The following is a 23,198-nucleotide window of genomic DNA, read 5'->3' on the forward strand; positions in this document are numbered from 1 at the left end:
AACGTGCTGTACCAGCATGCCAGGATGTGGTGTTGCCTTAGTATCCACCATTAACAGAACATAGATTCGAGCGGGTGATCTTGTTGCTTGATCCCAGTCCAGTCATCGGACGCATGGGGCCCACTGTATATGATGTCCGGCGCACGCCATACGACGCCTGACGCCTGACGGATAAAGATTAACGTCTGATACATAACGCCTGACGCCTAACACTTGATAAATGACGCCCAACGCCCGACGCCTCACACCCCTGCCAGAAACTGACACACACATGATAGTTGAGCTAGGAACTTACAATTAGACTTCAAGTACAAGCAAGTTTAGAAGAGATGAGCGGAAGTCACTAGAAGTACCGACATCTTTGATCTTTAGAGTGGAAATTATTATCGTTTTCTTCCAATGTGCTAAACATCGCTCAGCTTTTAGGGACGAAGAGACCAACTGACGAACGCTTTGGTATGTGGCTACTACCACAGACCGTGAACAATCTTGTTACTGATATTCATAGTATAAATTAAACAGTTACACTAAACATGGCACGCTTCTTAGCAGGAAGAATTTAAGTGTTCTGTCGCACCTAGGGGTATAGTCTTTCATTAGTATTCAAAACGTCTTAGTACCAGGGTTCAAATCCCTAGAGGTATAATCTTTCATTAGTATTCAAAACGTCTTAGTACCAGGGTTCAAATCCCACAATCACTTAAATTTTGAATAAAAATCATATGCAATGGCGGCCTAAGACCTGCGGTACGAGAAGTCACACTCAATAAGCCAAAGATCTGGTCATAAAGTGCGGAGGAGCAAAAAGAGGTTGAGGTGCGAACTTGGGGTGGGAAGGTGCCCATAGATGTGAAAGAATCAGCACTGATAAATGGCATGCAGAAGGCAATGGAAACCATTGCATTCAGGATGCATAATGCGTACCCACAGGACATGTCCCCTCTAATCGAAATAACATCATGATGATCTCTCCATTGCTAAAGGATTCGGACCTAGTCCCCCATTCGGACCTCTGGGAGGGGATTGCGAAATGGGAGGTGAACGTGAGAAAAAGACTGAATAACTGACGAAACGTTCTACAAGTCTAGACGTAGGATGTCAGAAGGTTGAACATGATATGGTAGCTAGAAAGTCTGAAAAGGGACATTGTAAGGCTCACTCAAGATATGGATGGGCCAGTAAAGTGAAATGAAAAGAAGGCAAGGATTTCAGATCAGGCGAGTATAGGGTAATATCAACAGCAGCAGAAAATGGTAAAACACGAGTAGGACTCGTTATGAATGGAAAGACAGGGCAAAGAGTGAGTTACTGTGAACAGTTCACTCGTAGAGTTGCTCACATCAGAATCGACAGCAAACCAACACCGACAACAATAGTTCAGGTGTACGCGCCGACATCGTAAGCCGAAGATGAAGAGACAAAGGAGGTGTGCAAGAATATGGAATTCAATACGTAAAGGTAGGTGAAAATGAAATAGTCATGGGGGATTGGAATGCTGTTGTACAAAAGGGAGACTATGCGCGTGTACTAGAAACAAGAGAGGAGAAGGACTAAGTGAGTTGTGCCAGATCTGAATGGTCGCCTGCCTCTACCATGTTTGTATTTCTCTATCAAGTGACGGACTGTGTCTATCGCCTTGGATGCTGACTGTCTCACTTTGAGGACTTCTCCCTAGATGATGTGATCCGGAAGTGTGGGTTCGTAGTCTTCGTGAAACTTCGCTGTACGCCTCCGGTGGGTTCAACTGGCAACGCCAAGGCTCCGACAAACGTTGACACGATTCTGCGCTGATATAGTTCGGGAATTTTGGAGGACGCAAAAATTTTACTACTCTCTCTTTCGTGACCTTCATGAAAGTGCTCATCAGGCTCCCCTATAGACTGCAGACGTCAGGAGTGTAAAGATGCAATTGTTACGATTGAATAAGCGTCAAATGGAAGGGTCAATGATGCCATCCGGAGCGCGCTCCTTGATAGCAGGTTAACTGACTTTTCTATGTTCATATGATTCGACATCAGTCTCGTCGTCGAAAACGTGTATCACGTCTCTGAAGACCGAGGATGGCGGAGGTCTGACAACACAGAAGTATGCATTGCATACCCTACATCAGTTCTGTGCAGGCATGTATGAAATATCCGTTCCTCTCGATATCTCGATATGTCGTCCGATTTGTTTGTTAGAGATCTGGATCGTAGATTTACACCTACTCATAATGCTGTGTTTTTAGATGCTTTTCAACATGACGATGTCTGTGGTCTTATTCTCATGTCGCCTGCTCGTAAGTCACCTGGATTGGATGGTCTGCCAAAGCAGTTTTATGTGCCTTTGTTAGGTAGTACTTTCACTTTGATTTCAATGATATTTTGAGCCTGACTCTTTTAAAGTTGGCAAAATTGTGTTAGTTCCTGACACTTCTGATCAGGCAGGAACCGCTAAAGTTCGCTCATTTACCTTAGTTTTGATTATGAGAAAGTTGCATAGGCGATGAATAGCACACTGTTTGCGTTGTTGGAGAGAGTTCTTGCTGACCATCAACGTTGTCTATTTGTTTGGGGACTGTATAAAATTAATCTCTCATTGTAGGGTAAGCCAAGTGAAACGGATTTTGTCATTTAATGAAAGGTTTGCACAATTGAGTTGTCAATAGAAAATGTCCCTCACACATAACTATAGCTAATGGCTGAGTTTCATATATAATAAAAAAGTGGCAAGGTGTACTGTCTACCAGAAAATAACAAAAGGAACTCAACTGCTGCACGTTTATTACACAAGGATCTACACACATTGGCAAAAACTAAACACAGCGAACATAAATGTTCAAAAATCTCACGGAGCACATGAAGCAATAACGTTCTTAGTTACACATAATGAGTCGCCCACATGATGTAGGATAGATAACGTGTCACCTCCAGAGATCGCGACACAATCACCTTTGATCAATGTGGCAGAATTAATTGCCTTACCCATGGTACAGGGAGACTTGCTATTCACACCTGCACAGGAACTAATATGTGCACTTGACAAAGTAACAAGCTAGACATGGCAGCACAAGATTAACTGTAATCAGAATTCAATCCCGAATTACGAAAGAACTGGATTGAAGGCAATAAGAATTACGAATATTTCTTTAAGCTTCATTTAGCGTTATAGTCACGGCTGGCGTTTGCATCTTCCGAGCGGCCACAGCTCAAAATTTTCCCCAGGAAACAATATTCCCATTCCTTTAGCCCTACCATTTTTTAACAGAAAAGTCGCTTCCCTTTCTCTCTGTTAGCAAAGAGGTGATGTTCGTCAGCAAGTCAACCTTGTCTGCCTAAACTGTAGTTTATTCAATCGAGCTAATCCCTGCGATTCTTACGTCACATAAAAATGAGTGTTTCACAGTGTCAGTGCGTCGAGTGGTGTCTCACGTATCCAGAGACCCAAAACTGCGGGCTTAGTACATTTGAGCACAAAAAAGCGTTCCTTTTCACACCACTCCCCAGTTGTACTATATGTGTACAAGGGGTTTGCAGCGTATAATATCCCCCAGGCTGTGGCTAAGCCATGTCTCCGCAATATCCTTTCTTTCAGGAGTGCTAGTTCCGCAAGGTACGCAGGAGAGCTTCTGTAATGTTTGGAAGGTAGGAGACGAGATACTGGCAGAAGTAAAGCTGTGAGGCCGGGGCGTGAGTCGTGCTCGGGTAGCTCAGTTGGTAGAGCACTTGCCCGCGAAAGGCAAAGGTCCCGAGTTCGAGTCTCGGTCCGGCACACAGTTTTAATCTGCCAGGAAGTTTCAGAAGTATTAATGAATAAAACTAGTTCTTTTCATATTTAAAAATTTCATTAACGCTCCGTCAGAGAGAAAGTTCGGAAATCCCTGGTCTACAACCTATTCAAAATTATTCTAGGATCATTGCAATTATGCCGACATGGTAGTTCAGCTTGTTCGGTCAGAGATCTGGTTGGCCTCTGTAGTAAAAAACTGAGTGGAAGGATCAATAAACGAACTTGAACGGATGTCATGTGACGTCCGCAACGACCAAAGACAACGATCAACAACGAACAAAATGAAAAAAAAAAAAGTTAGTGGGGCACTTGCTCGCGAAAAGCAAAGGTCCCGAGTTCGAGTCTCGGTCCGGCACACAGTTTTAATCTGCCAGGAAGTTTCATATCATGTCTATGTTCGTCCACGAAGTCAGACGCTCCGGGCGACACTACAAAAGGTTTTCTGTGGACTTTGGATCCACACCACTTCATCAGGAGGCCTTCTACGAAGTGGCTCTGAAGGGAGCGGCTGACTCTTACTGTCCCTGGACTTTCCACAAGGATTTCAACATTGTTTCACTCCTACAGGGAATGCAAATCCAAATCGAGATTAAATGAAGAGTAAAGTCATATTAGTCAGTCATCGACATCACTAGTACTAATGTTTATCATATTCCTTGGCATCAATGAAATGTTCTGAACAAATGGTCTCTTCGTCATGAATTTGCGTACGTTATGTGACTCTTTTCGGAAAAACGGTCAGATAACACAATGTTTACACATTTTGGGTGTTCCAGGTGATGCTATTATTTTTTTAAATTCCTGTTTTTTTTATTTTTTTTTTTGGCGCGTATTTTTGCTTCCCGTCCTGACTATGACTAAACTACATTGTATCTTGACCATTCAATAATAACGCAAATTCCGAGTACATCTTCATACTCAACTTTGTTCTTCCAAATTCGTTTATTTCTTTCTTTCAAAACACCTTAGTTATCTTCGTGAAAGAAAAAACAGTGTGACAAAACTAAACCCAAGACGTAACAGCATGTAATTAACTCATTCTTAGTAACTTCTGTTACATTTGATACAGTATATAAACATCATATAAGCACATAATCAAAACTTATAACTTGTGGAGGTTTATTCTTAGGGGATTTTACAGGTTAATACAGTAAATCTTCAGTAGGTATTTCGAAAAAAGGATTTTCTCTATCTGTTTCAAAATTTTTCACATTCTTTTAAGAGAAAACTACATTGAGTACTTGGGTTGACTTATGAAAAGCACTTTTAAGTTGTTTCTACCAACAACGGCAGTTTTTCATTTTTATTCTGAAAATATTGATGCGTTTTGAGTTCTAATGAATCATATGTCTTAACAAACACATTGTCTATGAATGATTTCGATATGTGTTACATCTAGTACACTGTGTCCTCCTGGAACAATGTTTTGTATACGTCACAGATGTAGGCTATGTATTGTGACTTAAATTACATGTTACAGCATGAAGTATGATCTTCCTTTGCATTTGATTTAAATGTTACCAGTCCTGTTAAATATTTGCTGCATTAAATATAGAACCTGTGCATGTAGTATTCTTTCTCTTTTTAGAATGTACTTCATGTTATCCAATGTTCTGAATGGCAGCAATTCTTTGAAATAGCTTTCATTTTACTTGTGTCAGTTTGTTGCTTTTGATTTTGTGCACTATATAGTGTTTTGTGCCCTCTGTACAGTACTGGATGGCCACTGCACTAGTAGATTGGGTAAAAACATGTTGTTAGCATCCTGTCGGTTTCTATGCGCTGTCTAATGCACCTCTGATTTGCACATGTGAACTACCTGTAGCAGAGAAAGCTGTCAGTATTTTACTTCAATTATTTAAATGCCCAATAGTAACTATGATGATAAGAGAAAGCCAACAATCACTAGTTCCAAAAGCCGGCAATGTCCAGTTGCGTGTTGGAGATTGAATGAATTATCCTTGGCTGGGCAGAGAGAAATATGTGGGGCGAATTTAAACTCATACAATAAATTGTCCATTTTATATTCTAGCCATTTCTGTTTGATACTACACTTATTTTGCTTTTATGTACTTGAATCAACTGTTTGTTATCGCAAGATAGAAAGAAGTTGTGAATCGTGGAGAAAATTGGCGTAAAACTTAAACTTTAACGTACAGTCAAACAAATGATTACAGTTTCAGAAAATCTGAATGACTTTTTTCAAGAGAAAGAGCTTCAGAAATTGACCAAGTCAATAATTCGTTGGTCCACCTCTGGCCCTTACACAAGCAGTTATTCAGCTCGGCACTGATTAGCAGATTTGATCAATGTCCACTGGGGGTATTTCATGCCAAATTCTGCCCAACTGTCGTGTTCGGTCGTCGAAACCGCGAGCTGGCTCCAGGCTCTCGTACATAATGCTCCAAACGTTCTAGGGGAGAGATCCGGCAGTCTTGCTGGCTAAGGTATGGTGTGGCAATCCCGAAGACCAGCAGTAGCAACTCTCACCATGTGCGCGAGGGCCGTGCATTGTCGTACAACAGCAAAACATCCTGCTCATGCCGATGTGTGTCGTCACACATGCATCAGAATTTATGGTGGTTCCACGTGGCATGACGTCCACAAGCAAGAATCATTCGGAATCGAAAACCACCGTAGCCGTAACTTTTCCAGCAGAAGGTATGCTTTTGTACTTTTTTTTTCTTGGGTGAATTTGCATGATGCCACTCCATTGATTGCCTCTTCGTCTCTGGGGAAAAATGATGGAGCCATGTTTCCTCATCGGCCACACACAATTCTTTCAAGAAATTCATCTCCACCATTCTCGTACTGCTCTAAAAGTTTGTGCATACCGTTTTCCTTGTTTCTATGTGAGCCACTGTCAACATTCTGGGAACCCACCTGGCACAAACCTTTTTTAACGCCAGCACTTTCAGTATTCTGCAAACACTTCCTTCCCCTATCCCCAACGTAGCGTAGCGTGACAATTCGTTCACTGTGATGCGTCTGTCAGCAGTCAGCAATTTGTCAACTCTCTGCACGTTGTCTGAAGTGTGTGCAGTACGAGGCCTGCCGCTGAGAGGACAATCCTCAATACTGCCGTGCCTGGTTTCGTCACGTAGCCTCCTTGCCCACCGACTAACTGTACTGCGATCGACAGCAGCATCTCCGTACACCTTTGTCAAACTCTTGTGGATGTTTCCCACAGTCTGGTTTTCAGAGCACATGATTTCTATATCAGCACGTCGCTTCTGACGAACTTCAAGTGTAGCAGACATCTTGAAGACATGCTGTGACGGCGCCAATCACGGGCACAGGTTGAACTAATTTTGAAAACTAGCGGGAAGGATGTATCTACTCCCTGTAAAACTTTCACGCATGCAGAATGAAAACTGTATTTTTGCAGAAATAGTGTGCATTTCTTTTGGCGTGACCCTCGTATACAGTATATTATTTGCCAATTCCGCTGTCGGTATGTAGAACATAAACTGTACCAGGAATAAAAATTGTCTGTAAAACTGACAAGTGCCTGTGCAAAACAAGAAATAAACTATCTCAGTATGCAGTTTTAATTTGAAGTAACTGCTAGCTGATTGTTGCAGTATTTTATGTTCAGAATAACTACCTTTTAAACTCGGTAGTTCTGGTGACGTAATACAGTTAATAATCATCTTAACGAATGTGAACACCGGTTTACTGTATGGTGCTCTTTAGTCTGATGATGGATAAATGGATTTGTTTTTGTATGACCGAGCAACATAAATGGCAGAGGACTGTTGAAAGCTGAATCCAGAGATGACATCTCAGATACTTCCTGCTTCGTGACGACCGTAGTGTCGTCTCTAGAGTCTACTCTGTTGTGTTGACGAATATCACTGAGCTGCTGTTAAATTGGCGAAGGCTGTTCCGTGGATTTCAAAAATATTCGCCAAAGCCGAAAATAAAATATTGCTGAGACTCTGGCGTGTTTCTCCTTAGCAGAATACGCTGTAAAACGAACTTACATTTGTTTCGAAAGTTGCAGAATAGGAAATGTTGGATTAATGTTATGAATATGGAGTTTTGACATTCAGCAATGCTTGACTGTTTACTACGGTTCTCAATATTAATCAGCGCGACCTAGCCCCTCACACTATTGAAACAATGTTTGAGACAAATCTGTTTACAGTTTGGTGCGCAGAACCCAGTCAGTCCACTTCCAGTCTGAATGGTTTAGAACCATAAAGTCCACTGTTTCTCTTTCGGCCCACAGTGATTACCTAAATTATTAATTTTGCTACATGAGTGAGGTACGATGAGGATGTACTCTCGTAATCTGATTGATGCGGAGTACATAAACTTTGATGACTCTTCGTTATCTTCTTCCTTTCGTCGTGCTATGCCAGAAATCTTAAAATCTTTTTGCTTGACGCTATTATTTCTTTTCCTGTTGTCACCAGCTCTCGCGCTTCCTCTTCTCTGTCGACTTATTGACTACATTTTCCTCATATAATATAACAAATAATAGTAATGGTAATGCAGAAATCGCCTTCTTCAACGTTCCACGTTGTATTCCCTTTTCCTCATAAATAATGAAGTTTTCAGTCTCGAAATTATTGCTTTTATCCCCTCCGGAACTCTTCCTCATTCCAAGTTCTTTTTTTCACAATTTAACGAAACTTTTCCCGACTTTTACCCCACCCAAGACGGAGCGTGTCCAATCCTCACCCGCTCATCACTTTTCTCTCCTTCCTTTCTTCGCTCGTAAATAATTAATAGAGAAATTACACCCTACCGGGCCGAGCTTGTAGAAGTACAAAGATAAAAAAAAATTTACATTGAGATAATATTACAATGTAAATAACAACTTCAAAATACATAACAATTTTTCGTTTCATTTTCATACATAAGATCACCAAATGACTCAATAAAGTTAGAATAAAGGATGAAAGATACGAATAATTTCATTTTGCTTCCTAAAGGATATTGGATTGACGAAGTACTGATACAGGATACCAAAGAGTGATCAACGATTGTCCCTCACACACGCCTCTCAGAATTTAAGAATTATTTGTTGTTATTTAGCATTTCCTATAGCTACCTAATTACATATACGATATTCCGGAATGAAGGTAGGAGACGAGATACTGGAGGAAGTAAGTCTTTGGGGACGGGCCGTAAGTCATACTTGGACAGCTCATTTGGGTGAGCAATTGCCCGCGAAAGGAAAAGGTCCCGAGTGGGAGTCTCTGTCCGCCACACAGTTTTATTCTGAGAGAAAGTTCGATACATGAGATTATTTACAGATCTCTAGTCCGATCTACAGACGCTAACGTATTCACTCCCTCTCTTCCATTCCTGTCGTCTATTTAATCCGTGGCCCATGTCCACTTCATAATGAGCTGCCTGCTGCCTATATTTACAAACACTGCGCGGCCTGCAACTATCAATCTTCCCCACGTCTCGCGCAGTATTCACGTGCCGCGTAGGACCACGTCCACATGTTTACAAACACATCTCCGCAGTAGCTGCCGATACGACAGCGCACAGATCAGTCGTTCCCAACCATGGCGTAATTACCTCCTGAGGGTAAAACGAAATTTTCTAAGGGGTGAAAAGGAGGGTGCATTACAGTTTGAGTCTCGAAACACGACTACTTTCAAAAGATTTTTATTGTTATCGTCACTATTTTGTGAAACTCTGATACTGATTACAAAAGGTAGAATTATTACATTTTTTTAAAATTTTAAATACTAGCATTAACACATGAAACAGCGAGGTGGAGGTTACACCTTGTGAAACAAATGTATAAACAATATCGTCCTTGTTCCTCACATAGTCCAGCTTCTATACATATACTTTGTATCATCCGTCTGTGTCAGTAGAACCGATACATATATGGTTAAATACCACATGAAAATTCCTTCTCCGAGTTGGATGTAGTTCCCACAATGGACCAGTAACTGCTTCATTAATCACTTCACTACAATGAATGATCTAATTAAAATCACAACACAGCAATAATTATATATTATCTTCTACATTCCATTGCGGCAGTGGTCAGACGCAAAGTACTGGCAGCTTGACGTCTTCCGATTTCTACCATTTCAGCGGTAAGGGGGACTAGGAATCTAGTGCATAACGAGCAGTAAGTGTAGTAGACACACTCTGACTTGATCGATTTTAAAATAGGGTTGCAGGGTGTGAGTGAAGTAAGTGTCATTAGAGGGACGTTTTTTTAATAATTATCTACCATCAACGTGGATTATTAGCTTCGTTTTCTGAGAAGTTGTAGGTAACACTCGCGATGCACTGAGAATTACTTCATCTTTCTGTAAATATAAATAAAATGTTGTTAGAATCAAGCGAAACCAATGGGCTCATTAACTTATTATTTCTGGGTTTAATAAGACACCTACGAAAACTAAATATCCTTTCTCTGTCATTATTTAAGAAATAAAAGCCTTCAAAGAATTTTTTTATTATATGGTTTAGTTAGGCCCTAACGTTGTTGTTGGTTTGATGTGGGGAGAGGGGACAGGGGGTTACTAGCCAATATCTGATCGCACTCAGGGCTAACAATCTCCGAAAGAATGGGAACCACTGGCTGGCGTAAACAATGGACTGTTCCTCTTCAACAATGAAAATTTGCTCCAATAATAATCACTCTTGTGCGTCGTTGGCTCATTGTCGTGAATGTAATGGAAACTCTTAAGTTCACTTAACTACATTCATACATTACACAACTCTCATATTGAACGTAAGCGTAGAAACAGGCTGATATAACATAATGTATACCCACAACATAGCAAAATCGCAATATACTGTTCTCCGATAGTAAATGGGCCTTCTTGATTGACCTTTCTTGGCTATCAGTTCTGTAGCTATATGCAGTGGCTCCTTTTCCTTCGTGTGAGCATTATCTTCCGCTTCTCTTTCTCCTGTTTCGTTTCGTTCAATCAACAAAAGAATTCTTGCACTTTTAATAAATGCTCTATCTCTGACAACACTAAAGTTGAATTCGCGAACTTCAAGTAACACATATTACATGTCCCTATGATGTTTTGACTCTTTCTACATAAATATTCGCTGGCAGATCCTCTAACAGGTATTGAGAGTTTCTCTGAAGTATCTCTTGTCTCTTCTTGTCTTGCGACATACTGTACGTATATAAACCTCCGTTCCTGCAAAAGTATACATTTACTAACTACGTTTTCTGCTGTGTCTGACTTCTTCACTGTATTGGATCCTTCATCACTCTGCCTCCCAATACATAGCACGTTTACTGGATCTTGTTTCTTCTGAAAGGCAAGCTCGATCACAAAATTCTCTATTAATACTGACCTCTCCACTGCAAACTCCTTTGCTTCACCTCCCTCTTCCCCTTCGCCTTCGTCTTCGTCTTCGTCATTTTCTTCCTCCTCTTCCTCTTCCTTGACTGCTTCTTTCTCTTCATCTTCCACTACCATTGCATCTACTAATGCGTTCCTCTGAAACCTTCCACTACATTTATGTTTGCATGACTGTAGATAAGAACATCAGTATCATCAGCTTCTCCATTTCCTTCTTTTGCAACATTGCTACCTCTAGCCTCGTCGACAACTACCCCATCTCTTTTCTCCATTCTCAGCTCATCTCTTCTTCTTTTTTTCGCTCAGCGCACATACGTTCCTGTTTCTCGTACTGTACACCTTTGCAGATGCACGCTCGCACGCACACGGGAGAGAAGCCGTACCAGTGCGCCGAGTGCGGGAAGTTGTTCAGCCAGCTGCGCAACTACAAGTACCACGTGTCGGTGCACGCGGGCACGCACGAGTTCGCCGCGGCGTGCCCCGAGTGCGGCAAGGTGTTCAACAACCGCGGCTACCTCAGCACGCACATGAAGATCCACCGCAACCGCAAGGAGTACGCGTGCGCCGACTGCGGGCGGCGCTTCAACCAGCGGGTCGCGTACACCACGCACGTGCGCATACACACGGGCGAGCGGCCGTACGTCTGCACGGTCTGCGACAAGGCCTTCACGCGCTCGATACTACTCAAGCAGCACATGCGTACACACACCGGCGAGAAGCCCTTCACCTGTGAGGTACGTTTTGGGAACATGATTTACTTCCACTTTTTCTCTTTTCGTGTACTTTTCCAAACCAGATCTGTTTGTATAGGGCAATGTGCAATGAGCTAGTGTATGGGCAACGTATGTGAGCCAAACTCGAATCCAGTCTTCACAGCGGGTTAACATCTATAACGTAGTTTCCCACGCCCGTTTAGGCCAATGCTGGGCTGGCGCCTAGATTCCGCCTCAAAGAATATGGTGCCGGCCGGAGTGGCCGAGCGGTTAAAGGCGCAACAGTCTGGAACCGCACGACCGCTACGGTCGCAGGTTCGAATCCTGCCTCGGGCATGGATATGTGTGATGTTCTTAGGTTAGTTAGGTTTAAGTAGTTCTAAGTTCTAGGGGAATTATGACCACAGCAGTTGAGTCCCATAGTGCTCAGAGCCACTTGAACCTCTTGAAAGAATATGGTACACAAGGAGACAAGATACGATAACTCATCGAACAAAGTTGACATGATGCACAGACAGATGGCACACAGCATTTTCCTGTCTTAGGTTACCTTAGCAATTATGGGTTCAGGAAGGACATCAGACCACAAAGTTACGTAATAAAAAAATAATTTTCCAAATTCTGAAAGAGTGGACACTGTACTAGATGGGAAAAGAAGAGAATAGATTACCTTTTAAAACCATTTAGATTGATATCTATTCATTTTGCTGTATTTCTAGTTAAGTTGATTAATTAGCATGTAAATCACTGAAAAAATATACAGTGTATAGCTATAGATCTAGGTTTCTTGCGCTAAATATTTATCACTTCTCTGTAAGAAAATTAGTTTGAGCAAGATACTGGGATGATGTATGGGACAGGTACTCAAATCCCAATCCGTTCATCGTGGTTTAAGGTTTCATCAGTCTCCTAAAATCACTTCAGTGAATTCTGGAATGGATGGTGAAACGATATCATTGTTCCAGAATGAGATTTTCACTCTGCAGCTGAGTGTGCGAGGATATGAAACTTCCTGGCAGATTAAAGCTGTATGCCGGACTGAGACTCAAAATCGGGACCTTTGCCTTTCGTCGTCAAGTGCTCTACCAACTAAGCTACTCAAGAAGGACTCACGACCCGTCCCCACAGCTTCAATTCTGCCAGTATCTCGTTTCCTACCTTCCAAACTTCACAGAATCTCTCCTGCGAACCTTGCAGAACTAGTACTACTGCAAGAAAGGACATTGCTGAGACGTGTCTTAGCCACAGCCTGGTGGATGTTCATGTGGTGTCACCGCCAGACACCACACTTGCTAGGTGATAGCCTTTAAATCGGCCACGGTCCGTTAGTATACGTCGGACCCGCGTGTCGCTACTATCAGTGATTGCAGACCGAGCGCCGCCACACTGCAGGTCTAGAGAGACTTCCTAGCACTCGCCCCAGTTGTACAGCCGACTTTGCTAGCGATGGTTCACTGACAAAATACGCTCTCATTTGCCGAGACGATAGTTAGCATAGCCTTCAGCTACGTCATTTGCTACGACCTAGCAAGGCGCCATTACCAGTTACTATTGATGCTGTAAAACATGTACCGTCAAGACCGACGTTCACCATTTACGGATTAAAGTTAAGTATTCCAACAGCTACGTCCTTTTTTGCTAAAGTCTAACTTCCTTGTCCTGTTCCAGACCTCACGCCAGCCTGCGTGAGCTAAAACGCGTGCCTTTCGGCTTCCTCTCATAGTGGGTTGGCTCTCTTGCCAATCCACAACAGTGTGCGCTGATATGGAACTTCCTGGTGGATTAAAACAGTGTGACGGACCCAGACTCGAAATCGGGACCTTTGCCTTCCGCGTGCAAGTGCAATATCCTTAACATCACTATTACTTCCTACTTCTATCATTCATGAACTGAAATACCTCATGTGCTGTAACCTTATTCCCTTATCATTTAAGTTCCTGATAACAGCTAGAATGTTTTTCCAATTCATTACGTTGCAGCTATAATGCGGAACGTCCTGGTGATGAACTTCAGCAACTGTATTGCCTTTCACGATTTTAAATCGGACCTCAGTGCGCACCTCAGCACCACCACTTGGAACTCATACTCAAACCTAATACTCTTAAAACAATTTAGATTGATTTCTATCCATTTTGCTGAATTTCTTGTTATGTGAATTATCTAGCATGTAAATAACTGTAAATATTTACAAACTCTGAGAGGCTTTCAGAATATAGATGTAAATGTATATTTTATGGCGCTAAATATTTTTATTTTTAACTTTTTTCTGCGATGAAATTTGTTTGCGTAAGAGATAGGTGTTATATATGGGGGAGGTATTCACATCTCAATCCTAACATCGTGCACTAAGTTTTCATTGGTCTCCATAAATTGCTTCAGTTAATTCTGGAATGGTTGGTGAAACAACATCGCTATCGCTTTCCACTTTCATCCTTCTTGAACTGAAATACCGCATGGACTATAACCTTATTCCCTGTTTATTTGAGCACCTAGTAATTAATGATGTCGATACATTTGATAAACATGTTTCCCGTTTATACTGAGAAGCTACTAGTAGTATAATATAATAAATGGGCTCCGATTTTCTCCTTAAAGATTACGTCGGTTTCGTTGGGCTACACAGTTCCCACACAAGTACTGGTGTACAGTAAACCGATTCTCTAGAGGGGGTAACATTCCTCACCATTTGTTTTGAGCAGCTCAGAACCAATTTGCTAACGTGTCTCAGGAGACGTAAGCACCGGTACCGAGTCTTCAACTGAATCAAAAATTTAATGAGTCTTCGTCCTCTTCTGTTCCATAACGGTAAGATTTCGGACGACCATTGGTTGATTTCGGTTGAATCAGTTCTTCAGTGTAGCAGGTAAACTAACTAGTGGATTTCTTTTATGGTTTCAGTGTTTTAAGTTCCTGATACGAAGTTGGAATGTTTTTCCATTTCATTACATTTTAGCTATAAACCGTAACGTACTGGTGATGAATTTCAGCAAATGTATCGCCTTTCACGATTTTAAGTCTCAGTGCGAAGCTCCTATTTCTCCATTACTATTCTCAGCAAAACCACTTGCTGCACCGTGATGAATCTCAGTACGTCACGCAGATAACAGACAGAACGCCATTTCTACATTCGTCCTTTTTGTTTAATTTTTTAAATAAAACAGTGAGATAAAATAGTTCCCTTCAGGTTCGCTATACTCCAGCGAATCGGAATGTCCTTCCATTACTCTAATATGTGTTTCCAGACTTGTGAAACGTTGGAGAGAATCGTCAACAATACATTAAGCAGTTGTCCTATGGTGGAAAATCGCAGTGCTCTAAGAGAAGCTTCCAGTCTTTGGGCATTTCATATTAAGCATATCCTAAACCTACGAATTTAAATATTTAAAGACTAACGTCATACTTAGAATCTGCATGCAACCATCCCAGTTGTTTTATAATAGGCAAACATTGACCATAACCCTTCCTGAACGTAACTCAGTAGCATGAAAATATGCATTTAATATTTTTATGCCCCAGAAAGTAATAGATTGAGTTTATAAATGTGACAGTTGATTGTAAGGTAAAATAATTTGTGAAAAGCATTGACAGATTTGGGACACAATGAGTATTTATCTGAAATATGTGCCCTCCTCAGATATATCTCACTTGTTTGAAACAAGTAATGAAGCAGTCTTCTTCGAAATAAGAGAACTTCAGCATCCTTTGCATTTTTGTGAATACGTTATTGCTGTTTACAACTACCTGAAATGCATAAAAAAAGCATATGCAACCACCAATTTTGCAGAAATCTTTTTTCGTGTCTCCACGATGATTTCACTATCTGTGGGTAATTCTAACGGCTTTGTCTTAACCCATGCCTCCGGCGCTGTACTGATGTGTTGAAATCCTAAGTGTAAAATAGGTAGGTTCGATCGCATACGTGAATGAAGGCCACACTACTTTGCCTCAAATACTTCTAGTTGCATCGCATCGATTCAGTACGCTACCTATATCGTTTTCTTCCTTTTTTAAAGTGCCTCTTTAAATCACAGGACATGTAGATTCATTGACTGTGCTGCTGTGGTGCAAGGCAGTCCATTATGCGATATATTATGATGCTTGTTATTGTCGTTGTGGTCTTCAGTCCGAAGACTGGTTTCAGGCATCTCTCCATGCTACTCTGCGTAAGCCTCGTCATCTCCGAATAACTACATCTTTCTTTACTTGCTTACTGTGTTCATCTTTTGGTCTCCCTCCTGGATTTTTACCCCCCACACTTCTCTCAAATACTAAACTGGTGATTCCTTGACGTCTCAGAACGTGTCCTATCAACCGATCCCTTCTTTTGCTCAAGTTGTGCCACAAATTTCTTGTCTCCCCAGTTCCCGTCAGTACTTCCTCATTAGTTACGTGATCGACCCATCTAATCTTCAGCATTGTTTTATTGCACCACATTTTGAAAGCTTCTGCTCTTTTCTTATCTAAACTGTTTTCGTCCATGTTTCACTTCCGTATGTGCCTACACTCTCGATAAATACCTTCAGAAAAGATTTTCTAAGATTTTATCTATATTCGATGTCAACCGCTTTCTCTTCTTCAGAAATGCTGTGCTTGCCACAGCCAATCCACATTTTATATCCTGTCTACCTCGGAAATCATCATTTTGTTGCAGAAATAGTAAAAGTCGTCGACTATTTTAAGTGTCTCGTTTCCTAATCGTATTTCCTTAATATCACCTGATTTAATTCGGCTACATTAGGTTAGCCTTGTTTCGCTTTTCTTGATGTTCATATTACATCGTCTTTTCAAAACACTGTTCATTTCGTTCAACTGCCCTTTCAAGTCCTTCGCTGTTTGTGACAGAATCACAATGTAATACGCAAACCTCAAAGTTTTTATTTCTTCTTCCTGAACATTAATTCCTACTCCAATTTTTTGTTTGGTTTCCTTTCTGCTCGCTCAGTGTATGGATTTAATAACGTCGGGGATAGGCTACAATCCTGTCTCACTCCCTTCTCAACCACTGCTATCCTTTCATGCTCCTTGACTCTTGTAAGTGCCGTCTGTTTATGTAAAAGTTGTAAATAACCTTTCGGCTCTGTATTTAAAGGATCTAACATTCTCCATTCTAATCCGCAGAATGACAGTTTTGTTTCTCCTGAGGACGGCATCCTCCTAAGTAGTCACCACCCAGAGATCTAAATGGTGGACTATTTACCATCAGAATACTTTACCCAAGAGGACGCCATCATCATTTATCCATGCAGCATGACTTCGCGAAAAATTATGGTTCTAGTTTCCCCTTGCTTTCAGCCGTTCGCAGTACCAACACAGTAACGACGTTTTCGTTGCTGTTACAAAGTTAATCAGTCAATCATCCAGACTGTTGTCCCTGTAATTCCTGAAAAGGTTGCTGCCCCTATTCAGGAACCACACGTTTGTCTGGCCTGTCAAGAGGGGCCCACCTTTATGGTTGTACCTAAGGTATGGCTATCTATATCGCTGAGGCACGCAAACCACCCCACCGGTGGCAAGTTTCATCGTTCATGGGGGGGGTTATGATGCCTAGGACAATTGATTAAAATGGAAAATGAAACAGGAAATGAACTTAATGTCCTGATGAATCTTTTGTTTGCTATAAAACTTTGACTGAAACTGGCTGCCTGTGACGTCTATAGATACTATAGCTATTTCATTCAATCGATACCTGTACAATATGCAACATCTCATGGCTTATTCTCATACTGCCACAAGGAATCATCGATGCTTGTGAGAAACACTGCGATGTAAATTACATCTTCCTTCTGATGATGGAGGTTTACTTGTCATATCACATAGCTAACGAACTAAATACTTTGTTACTGTTGTAGTATTATATTTTCCGTCCATGCACTGTTGACCACAAATGTCAGAAGCTGTAAAGTTCTTTCGAAGGAAGTATCCAGATCACTAACTTTGCTCATCTTTCGCTCGATTATAGTAAATACGTAGATGTAACAAATGCTGCTCTAGTGTGATCTGCTTCTCAAGCGTTTTTGAGAAGTCGACATTCGAAGTTTTAATAGCCCTTCGAAAAGTACATGAGAGCATCGACTGTCGACCAGCGGAGCTACAGCGGTCAGTTATGGAGTTCGAGTTTAATTTTTATCCTAGTCGTCTGTCAAACACTCATGTGGCTACAACGAGTCATATTTCTTCAGAAAGGAACAGCAATAAAAACGATCACCACTGTGGTGCATTTGTAGTGAGGTGCAATCAAGAAATGATAAGGGATCACTAATCTATCGGTAATTTCATGTGCTGTCGCAATGTAAGCATATCGAGCTATAGCTGATTCGAAAGAAGTACCTGGTATTTACAATAAGAGCCTCAATGTGCTGATGAGAATATAAGGAACACAATACAAAGATTGTTACACGGTGATTACCATTATTATCACTGTTCCTTTCTAGACAAACATGATTCGTTGCTGTGATACAAGTATTTGATGGAAGATTAAAAAAAAAGAAACTAAAATAACGTGGCTGGAATGCAGTACAGGAAGACCTGCAGTCTGCCATCTTAGCCTGTTCTGTTGAGCCTCTGCATGGCGGCTTCTACCCTCTTGTGATATTTAATGGGATCTTGATCCTTGGGACTTTGACTTTTGGAAACGCTTGAGAAATGCATCACTACTACAGCAAGTACATCTATATTACTGGCCAGTAAAATTGCTACACCACGAAGATGACGTGCTACAGACGCGAAACTTAACCGACAGGAAGAAGATGCTGTGTTATGCAAATGATTAGCTTTTCAGAGCATTCACACAAGTTTGGTACCGGTGGCGGCAACTACAACGTGCAGACATGAGGAAAGTTTCTTACCGATTTCTCATACACAAACAGCAGTTGACGGCGTTGCCTGGTGAAACGTTGTTGTGATGCCTCTTGTAAGGAGGAGAAATGCGTACCATCACGTTTCCGACTTTGATAAAGGTCGGATTGTAGCCTATCGCGATTTCGGTTTATCGTATCGCGACATTGCTGCTCGCGTTGGTCCAGAGCCAATGACTGTTAGCAGAATATGGAATCGGTGGGTTCAGGAGGGTAATACGGAACGCCGTGCTGGATCCCAACGGCCTCGTATCACCAGCAGTCAAGGTGACAGGCATCGTATCCACATGACAGTAACGGATCGTGCAGCCACGTCTCGATCCCTGAGTCAACAGGTGGGGACGTTTGCAAGACAACAACCATCTGCACGAACAGTTTGACGATGTTTGCAGCAGCATGGATTATCAGCTTAGAGACCATGGCTGCATCACAGATAGGAGCGCCTGCGATGGTGTACTCAACGACGAACCCGGGTGCACGAATGGCAAAACGTCATTTTTTTCGGATGAATCCAGGTTTTGTTTACAGCAACATGATGGTCGCATCCGTGTTTGGCGAGATCACGGTGAATGCACATTGGAAGCGTGTATTCGTCATCGCCATACCGGCGTATCACCTGGCGTGATGGTATGGGGTGCCATTGTTTAAACGTCTCGGTCACCTCTTGTTCGCATTGACAGCAGTTTGAACAATGGACGTTACATTTCAGATGTGTTACGACCAGTGGCTCTACCCTTCATTGGATCCCTGCGAAACCCTACATTTCAGCAGGATAATCCACGACCACATGTTGTAGGTCCTGTACGGGGCTTTCTGGACACAGAATATGTTCGACTGCTGCCCTGCCAGATCTCTCACCAATTGAAAACGTCTGGTCAATGGTGGCCGAGCAACTGGCTCGTCACAATACGTCAGCCACTACTCTTGATGAACTGTGGTATTGTGTTGAAGTTGCATGGGCAGCTGTACCTGTACACGCCGTCCAAGCTCTGTTTAACTCAATGCCCAGGCGTATCAAGGCCGTTATTACGGCCAGAGGTGGTTGTTCTGGGTATCGATTTCTCAGCATCTATGCACCCAAATTGCGTGAAAATGTAATCACATGTCAATTCTAGTAAATATATCTGTCTAATTAATACCCTTTTATCATCTGCACTTGTTCTTTTAATGGCCAGTAGTGCAAGTATTCACTAAAGCCGTGTGGAAGGCGAGCAAAATCGGTGACACATCTTATGTGTATGACTCAGGTGTGAATGAATCTGGAGCACGAGCTGAGAGCTGTTTGTTGTTACTGGCGCAGGTGTGTGGGAAGCAGTTCGCGGACCGCAGCAACATGATGCTCCATCTACGGCTGCACTCGGGCATCAGGCCGTACAGCTGCGGCGAGTGCGGCAAGTCGTTCACCAAGAAGCACCACCTGAAGGCGCACATGTCCTGCCACACGGGGCTGCGGCCGCACGCCTGCGACCGCTGCGGCGCGCGCTTCAGCCAGGCCAGCAACATGCGCACGCACCGCAGCAAGTGCACCGCGGAGCCTGCGGTCAGAGCGGCGGCCACAAGCGTCATCATGCGCGTGTCCGGCGAGCTGGTGCAGCACGTGCTGCAGCGCACCGATGATGTAGCCGCCGCCAGCGCCCGAAACGTCACCCTCGCTGGCGATTCCGCTTCGTCTCTCGGGGCTCCATGGGGCATGCACACAGCGTAATACGAGAAGGCTCCTCTCTCGCATTATAATCACTAACATTCGCTGCGAGCCAATATACCGAGGCAATGCCAGTTACTAAATGTAAGAGACGATTATGTAGCAATATCCACATTAAGGACTGTTATCGTATTTTATTTTTATTCACCAACGATGCTTGTGATGTAACACTGCTCTCTCATCGTTCCCCATAGTTTTGAGAGCGACAGTCGTAATTTTATGTTTCCTTACCTAATTCATGGTTCAGATTGCAGTATTCAATTCAATTTTTTTTCTCCACATTATTTAATTTTCATCAGCTAATGTGCCCTGAAAACTCAACCAAATAATTTTAAAATAAGACATGTATCTTGTTTAAATATGTCACCAGTTAGCAAGAGCCTCAAAGTGAATTTAATCCTATGCGAAATTGCCACTTCACCACATCCAGTTTGTTTTAACAGAATATTTTCTACTGAGGAGGGAAACTGCAGAGATTGGTGATGGGATATAAATAATAAAGGTTTATGTCAAAATGCTGTGTATGCATCTCTTAGACATTTTAGGTAGGTGTTCAACGGTTATTTATTTTGCTAACCAGAGCCCATAAAAACAGATTACACGAAACTGTGATGCTTTCCATTGTTATACCATTCATAGATTTTGCGTAAAGGCAGTTTCATCTTGAGAAATTCTTTGCCCATTTTGTCTTACGTCTTCCTACAGTTTTAGTAAGTTTGTTTTCATTTGCGTCAAAATGACAGATCGAATCAAACAAATTCGCGTTCTTCTACGCTTTACAGTAGCATGTTGGAGTGACTCCTCTATTATCTAACACACCTCGACGTATCTTTAGGTGTTCAGTATAGAGCTCTTTGAACACTGCATTATTTCTTCTCTATGAACACTGTTAGAATCTTAGCAGAATTCTTGTCAGTCTTTGACGTATGTAAATTTCAATAAGAGTGGTATCCACCGCTTGTCATTCAGTACTATGACATCTCTGAAAATATGTTTACATATTTCCACATTCACTATGTAACTGATTATAAATATTAATCCAACGCAGTACCATAGGAAACAGATTTGGTGAAATAAGAACCATTGTGATTTATGTTTCGAACTCTGTCTTACTGGCACTCCCAACGTCTTCGATAATAACGAATATGCTTTGGAAAATGCAGTATTCTGGTTTATTTATTTCGAGTCAAAAACATTACAACAATATTTACAATATATACAATATAACAAATCAGGTCAAATCATAAAAGAACAAACTAAACGGTATTAGCCCAAAATTGTGCAACGGCAGCAGCATTGTCTCTGGTGAAGATTTTGGTAGAAAAGTCTGCCTCCATGGTTTCTGTCTGATTCCTCTTCATTTAACAGTGTTCTAGTGTTGCTAACTGCACTCATCCGTTTGTTTCACCACGTTCCAGATTCTTGTTCTCTGGGTTTTCTACTGATCACCTCTCTATCAAACGAGGATGTACTTATAGCGGAATGAATTAGATATCTGTTACTCAGCTGCAAGTTAATATGTAACTGCAGCAATTTTAAATTGTTTCATGGACAATCCTCCGTTCCTGTTAGTCTACTTTGCTTCTCTCTTTCTGAAAATTCTCGCCATATAAATGGCACAGTCCCTTCACTCATTCGAATCTTCAGTTCTGCTTTACAGGCGCTTGTGCTAATCTCTGCTACTACTTTTTTCAGCGGATATTGGTTTCTTTCTGTGGTTTTGCCAAACGCACATCATAACCAGTCCCTTTAATAACTAAATAGAGAGTTTATTTCAGATAAAACTGCCCCCATAGCTTCAGAAGTTTCAGCTAGTGTGCACTTTATCGCTGTTTGACATCACAACTAACTTTAAGAAGCTTCTAGTAGACGGATGTATTTAATTGCATGAGGTAGCTCCTTCAGTGATCTAAAGTAATGATGTGAATAGGAAGACATACAGAGAACTAAAAATAATTTGTATGGTCCATATGTGTGATTGAGAACTGCTCCAATGATGTTAAGTGATCAACATATAGAGCCAAAGACAAAAAAATCTCTAAAATCAACGAGTCAAGAGAGTACTAGTGATAAAATCTGTGCTGTGTAAGACACTTGTCATTTTTAGATTGATGCAATATGATAAATATCAACACGTTATGGAACTAATTTTCGTTTCCTCAAATCTCATAACTCATACAAAAGAATGATATCCATCTCGTCTTTATTTATCTACAACTTTAATGTTAAGAGTCTAGCCCTATTGTACCACCATATTGATGGTGGTACAAGATCCACCACGTTGAGTCAATACAGATATTTGTTTATTAGTCCAGTTCTTCCTATTGCGACCCACCAGCTAAACCAAGTAAATGATTTTCTTACATTTTCATGTATAGCACTTATTTCACAGAAACTGTGACACAGTAATCTTCATTAATGCCACATAGAATTACATAACGTGCTATTACACATTATCGTGTCTTTTACTCACCTATTAGGGATTCATGTTAGAATAGTAATCTATAATTAAATAATACGTGTGAAAATTTACTTTGTACTGATGATGACTGATAGCATATATTCCATATTCGAAATTTCATGTTATAAGTACATGTCGACAAATTGTTTGGGATTGCTCAATTCTTATATTCAGTTTCTGTAAAAAGGCGTAGTATTTCATAATCCATTTATGTCTTCTTATAATTAATATGATGTTCTATTTCCTGATGTATATTTATCTCCCATTTACTTCATGCTTTTCTAGCCCTGTAAAAATAAACAAAGTTTTAAGTTTGGTAGACTGTAATTGATTTTCAGTCCTTATATTTATTGGATGTACCTACACCCAAAGTTTCAGGGCACATTT

General features: G+C 41.4%; 1 protein-coding gene across 1 annotated transcript in view; it reads left to right on the forward strand.

The window, feature by feature from the left end:
• Positions 1-20,353, forward strand: part of LOC124622685 (gastrula zinc finger protein XlCGF8.2DB-like) — a 429,631-nt gene extending 409,278 nt beyond the window's left edge. Inside the window, exons 3-4 of the mRNA XM_047148475.1 lie at positions 11,429-11,815; positions 19,949-20,353. Of these exons, the coding sequence (XP_047004431.1) occupies positions 11,429-11,815; positions 19,949-20,353 (792 nt within the window). The remainder of the gene's footprint in view (positions 1-11,428; positions 11,816-19,948) is intronic.
• The last annotated feature ends 2,845 nt before the right edge of the window (positions 20,354-23,198 follow it).

Source organism: Schistocerca americana, chromosome 7 (assembly GCF_021461395.2).
Source record: "Schistocerca americana isolate TAMUIC-IGC-003095 chromosome 7, iqSchAmer2.1, whole genome shotgun sequence".
NCBI classification, from domain to species: domain Eukaryota; kingdom Metazoa; phylum Arthropoda; class Insecta; order Orthoptera; family Acrididae; genus Schistocerca; species Schistocerca americana.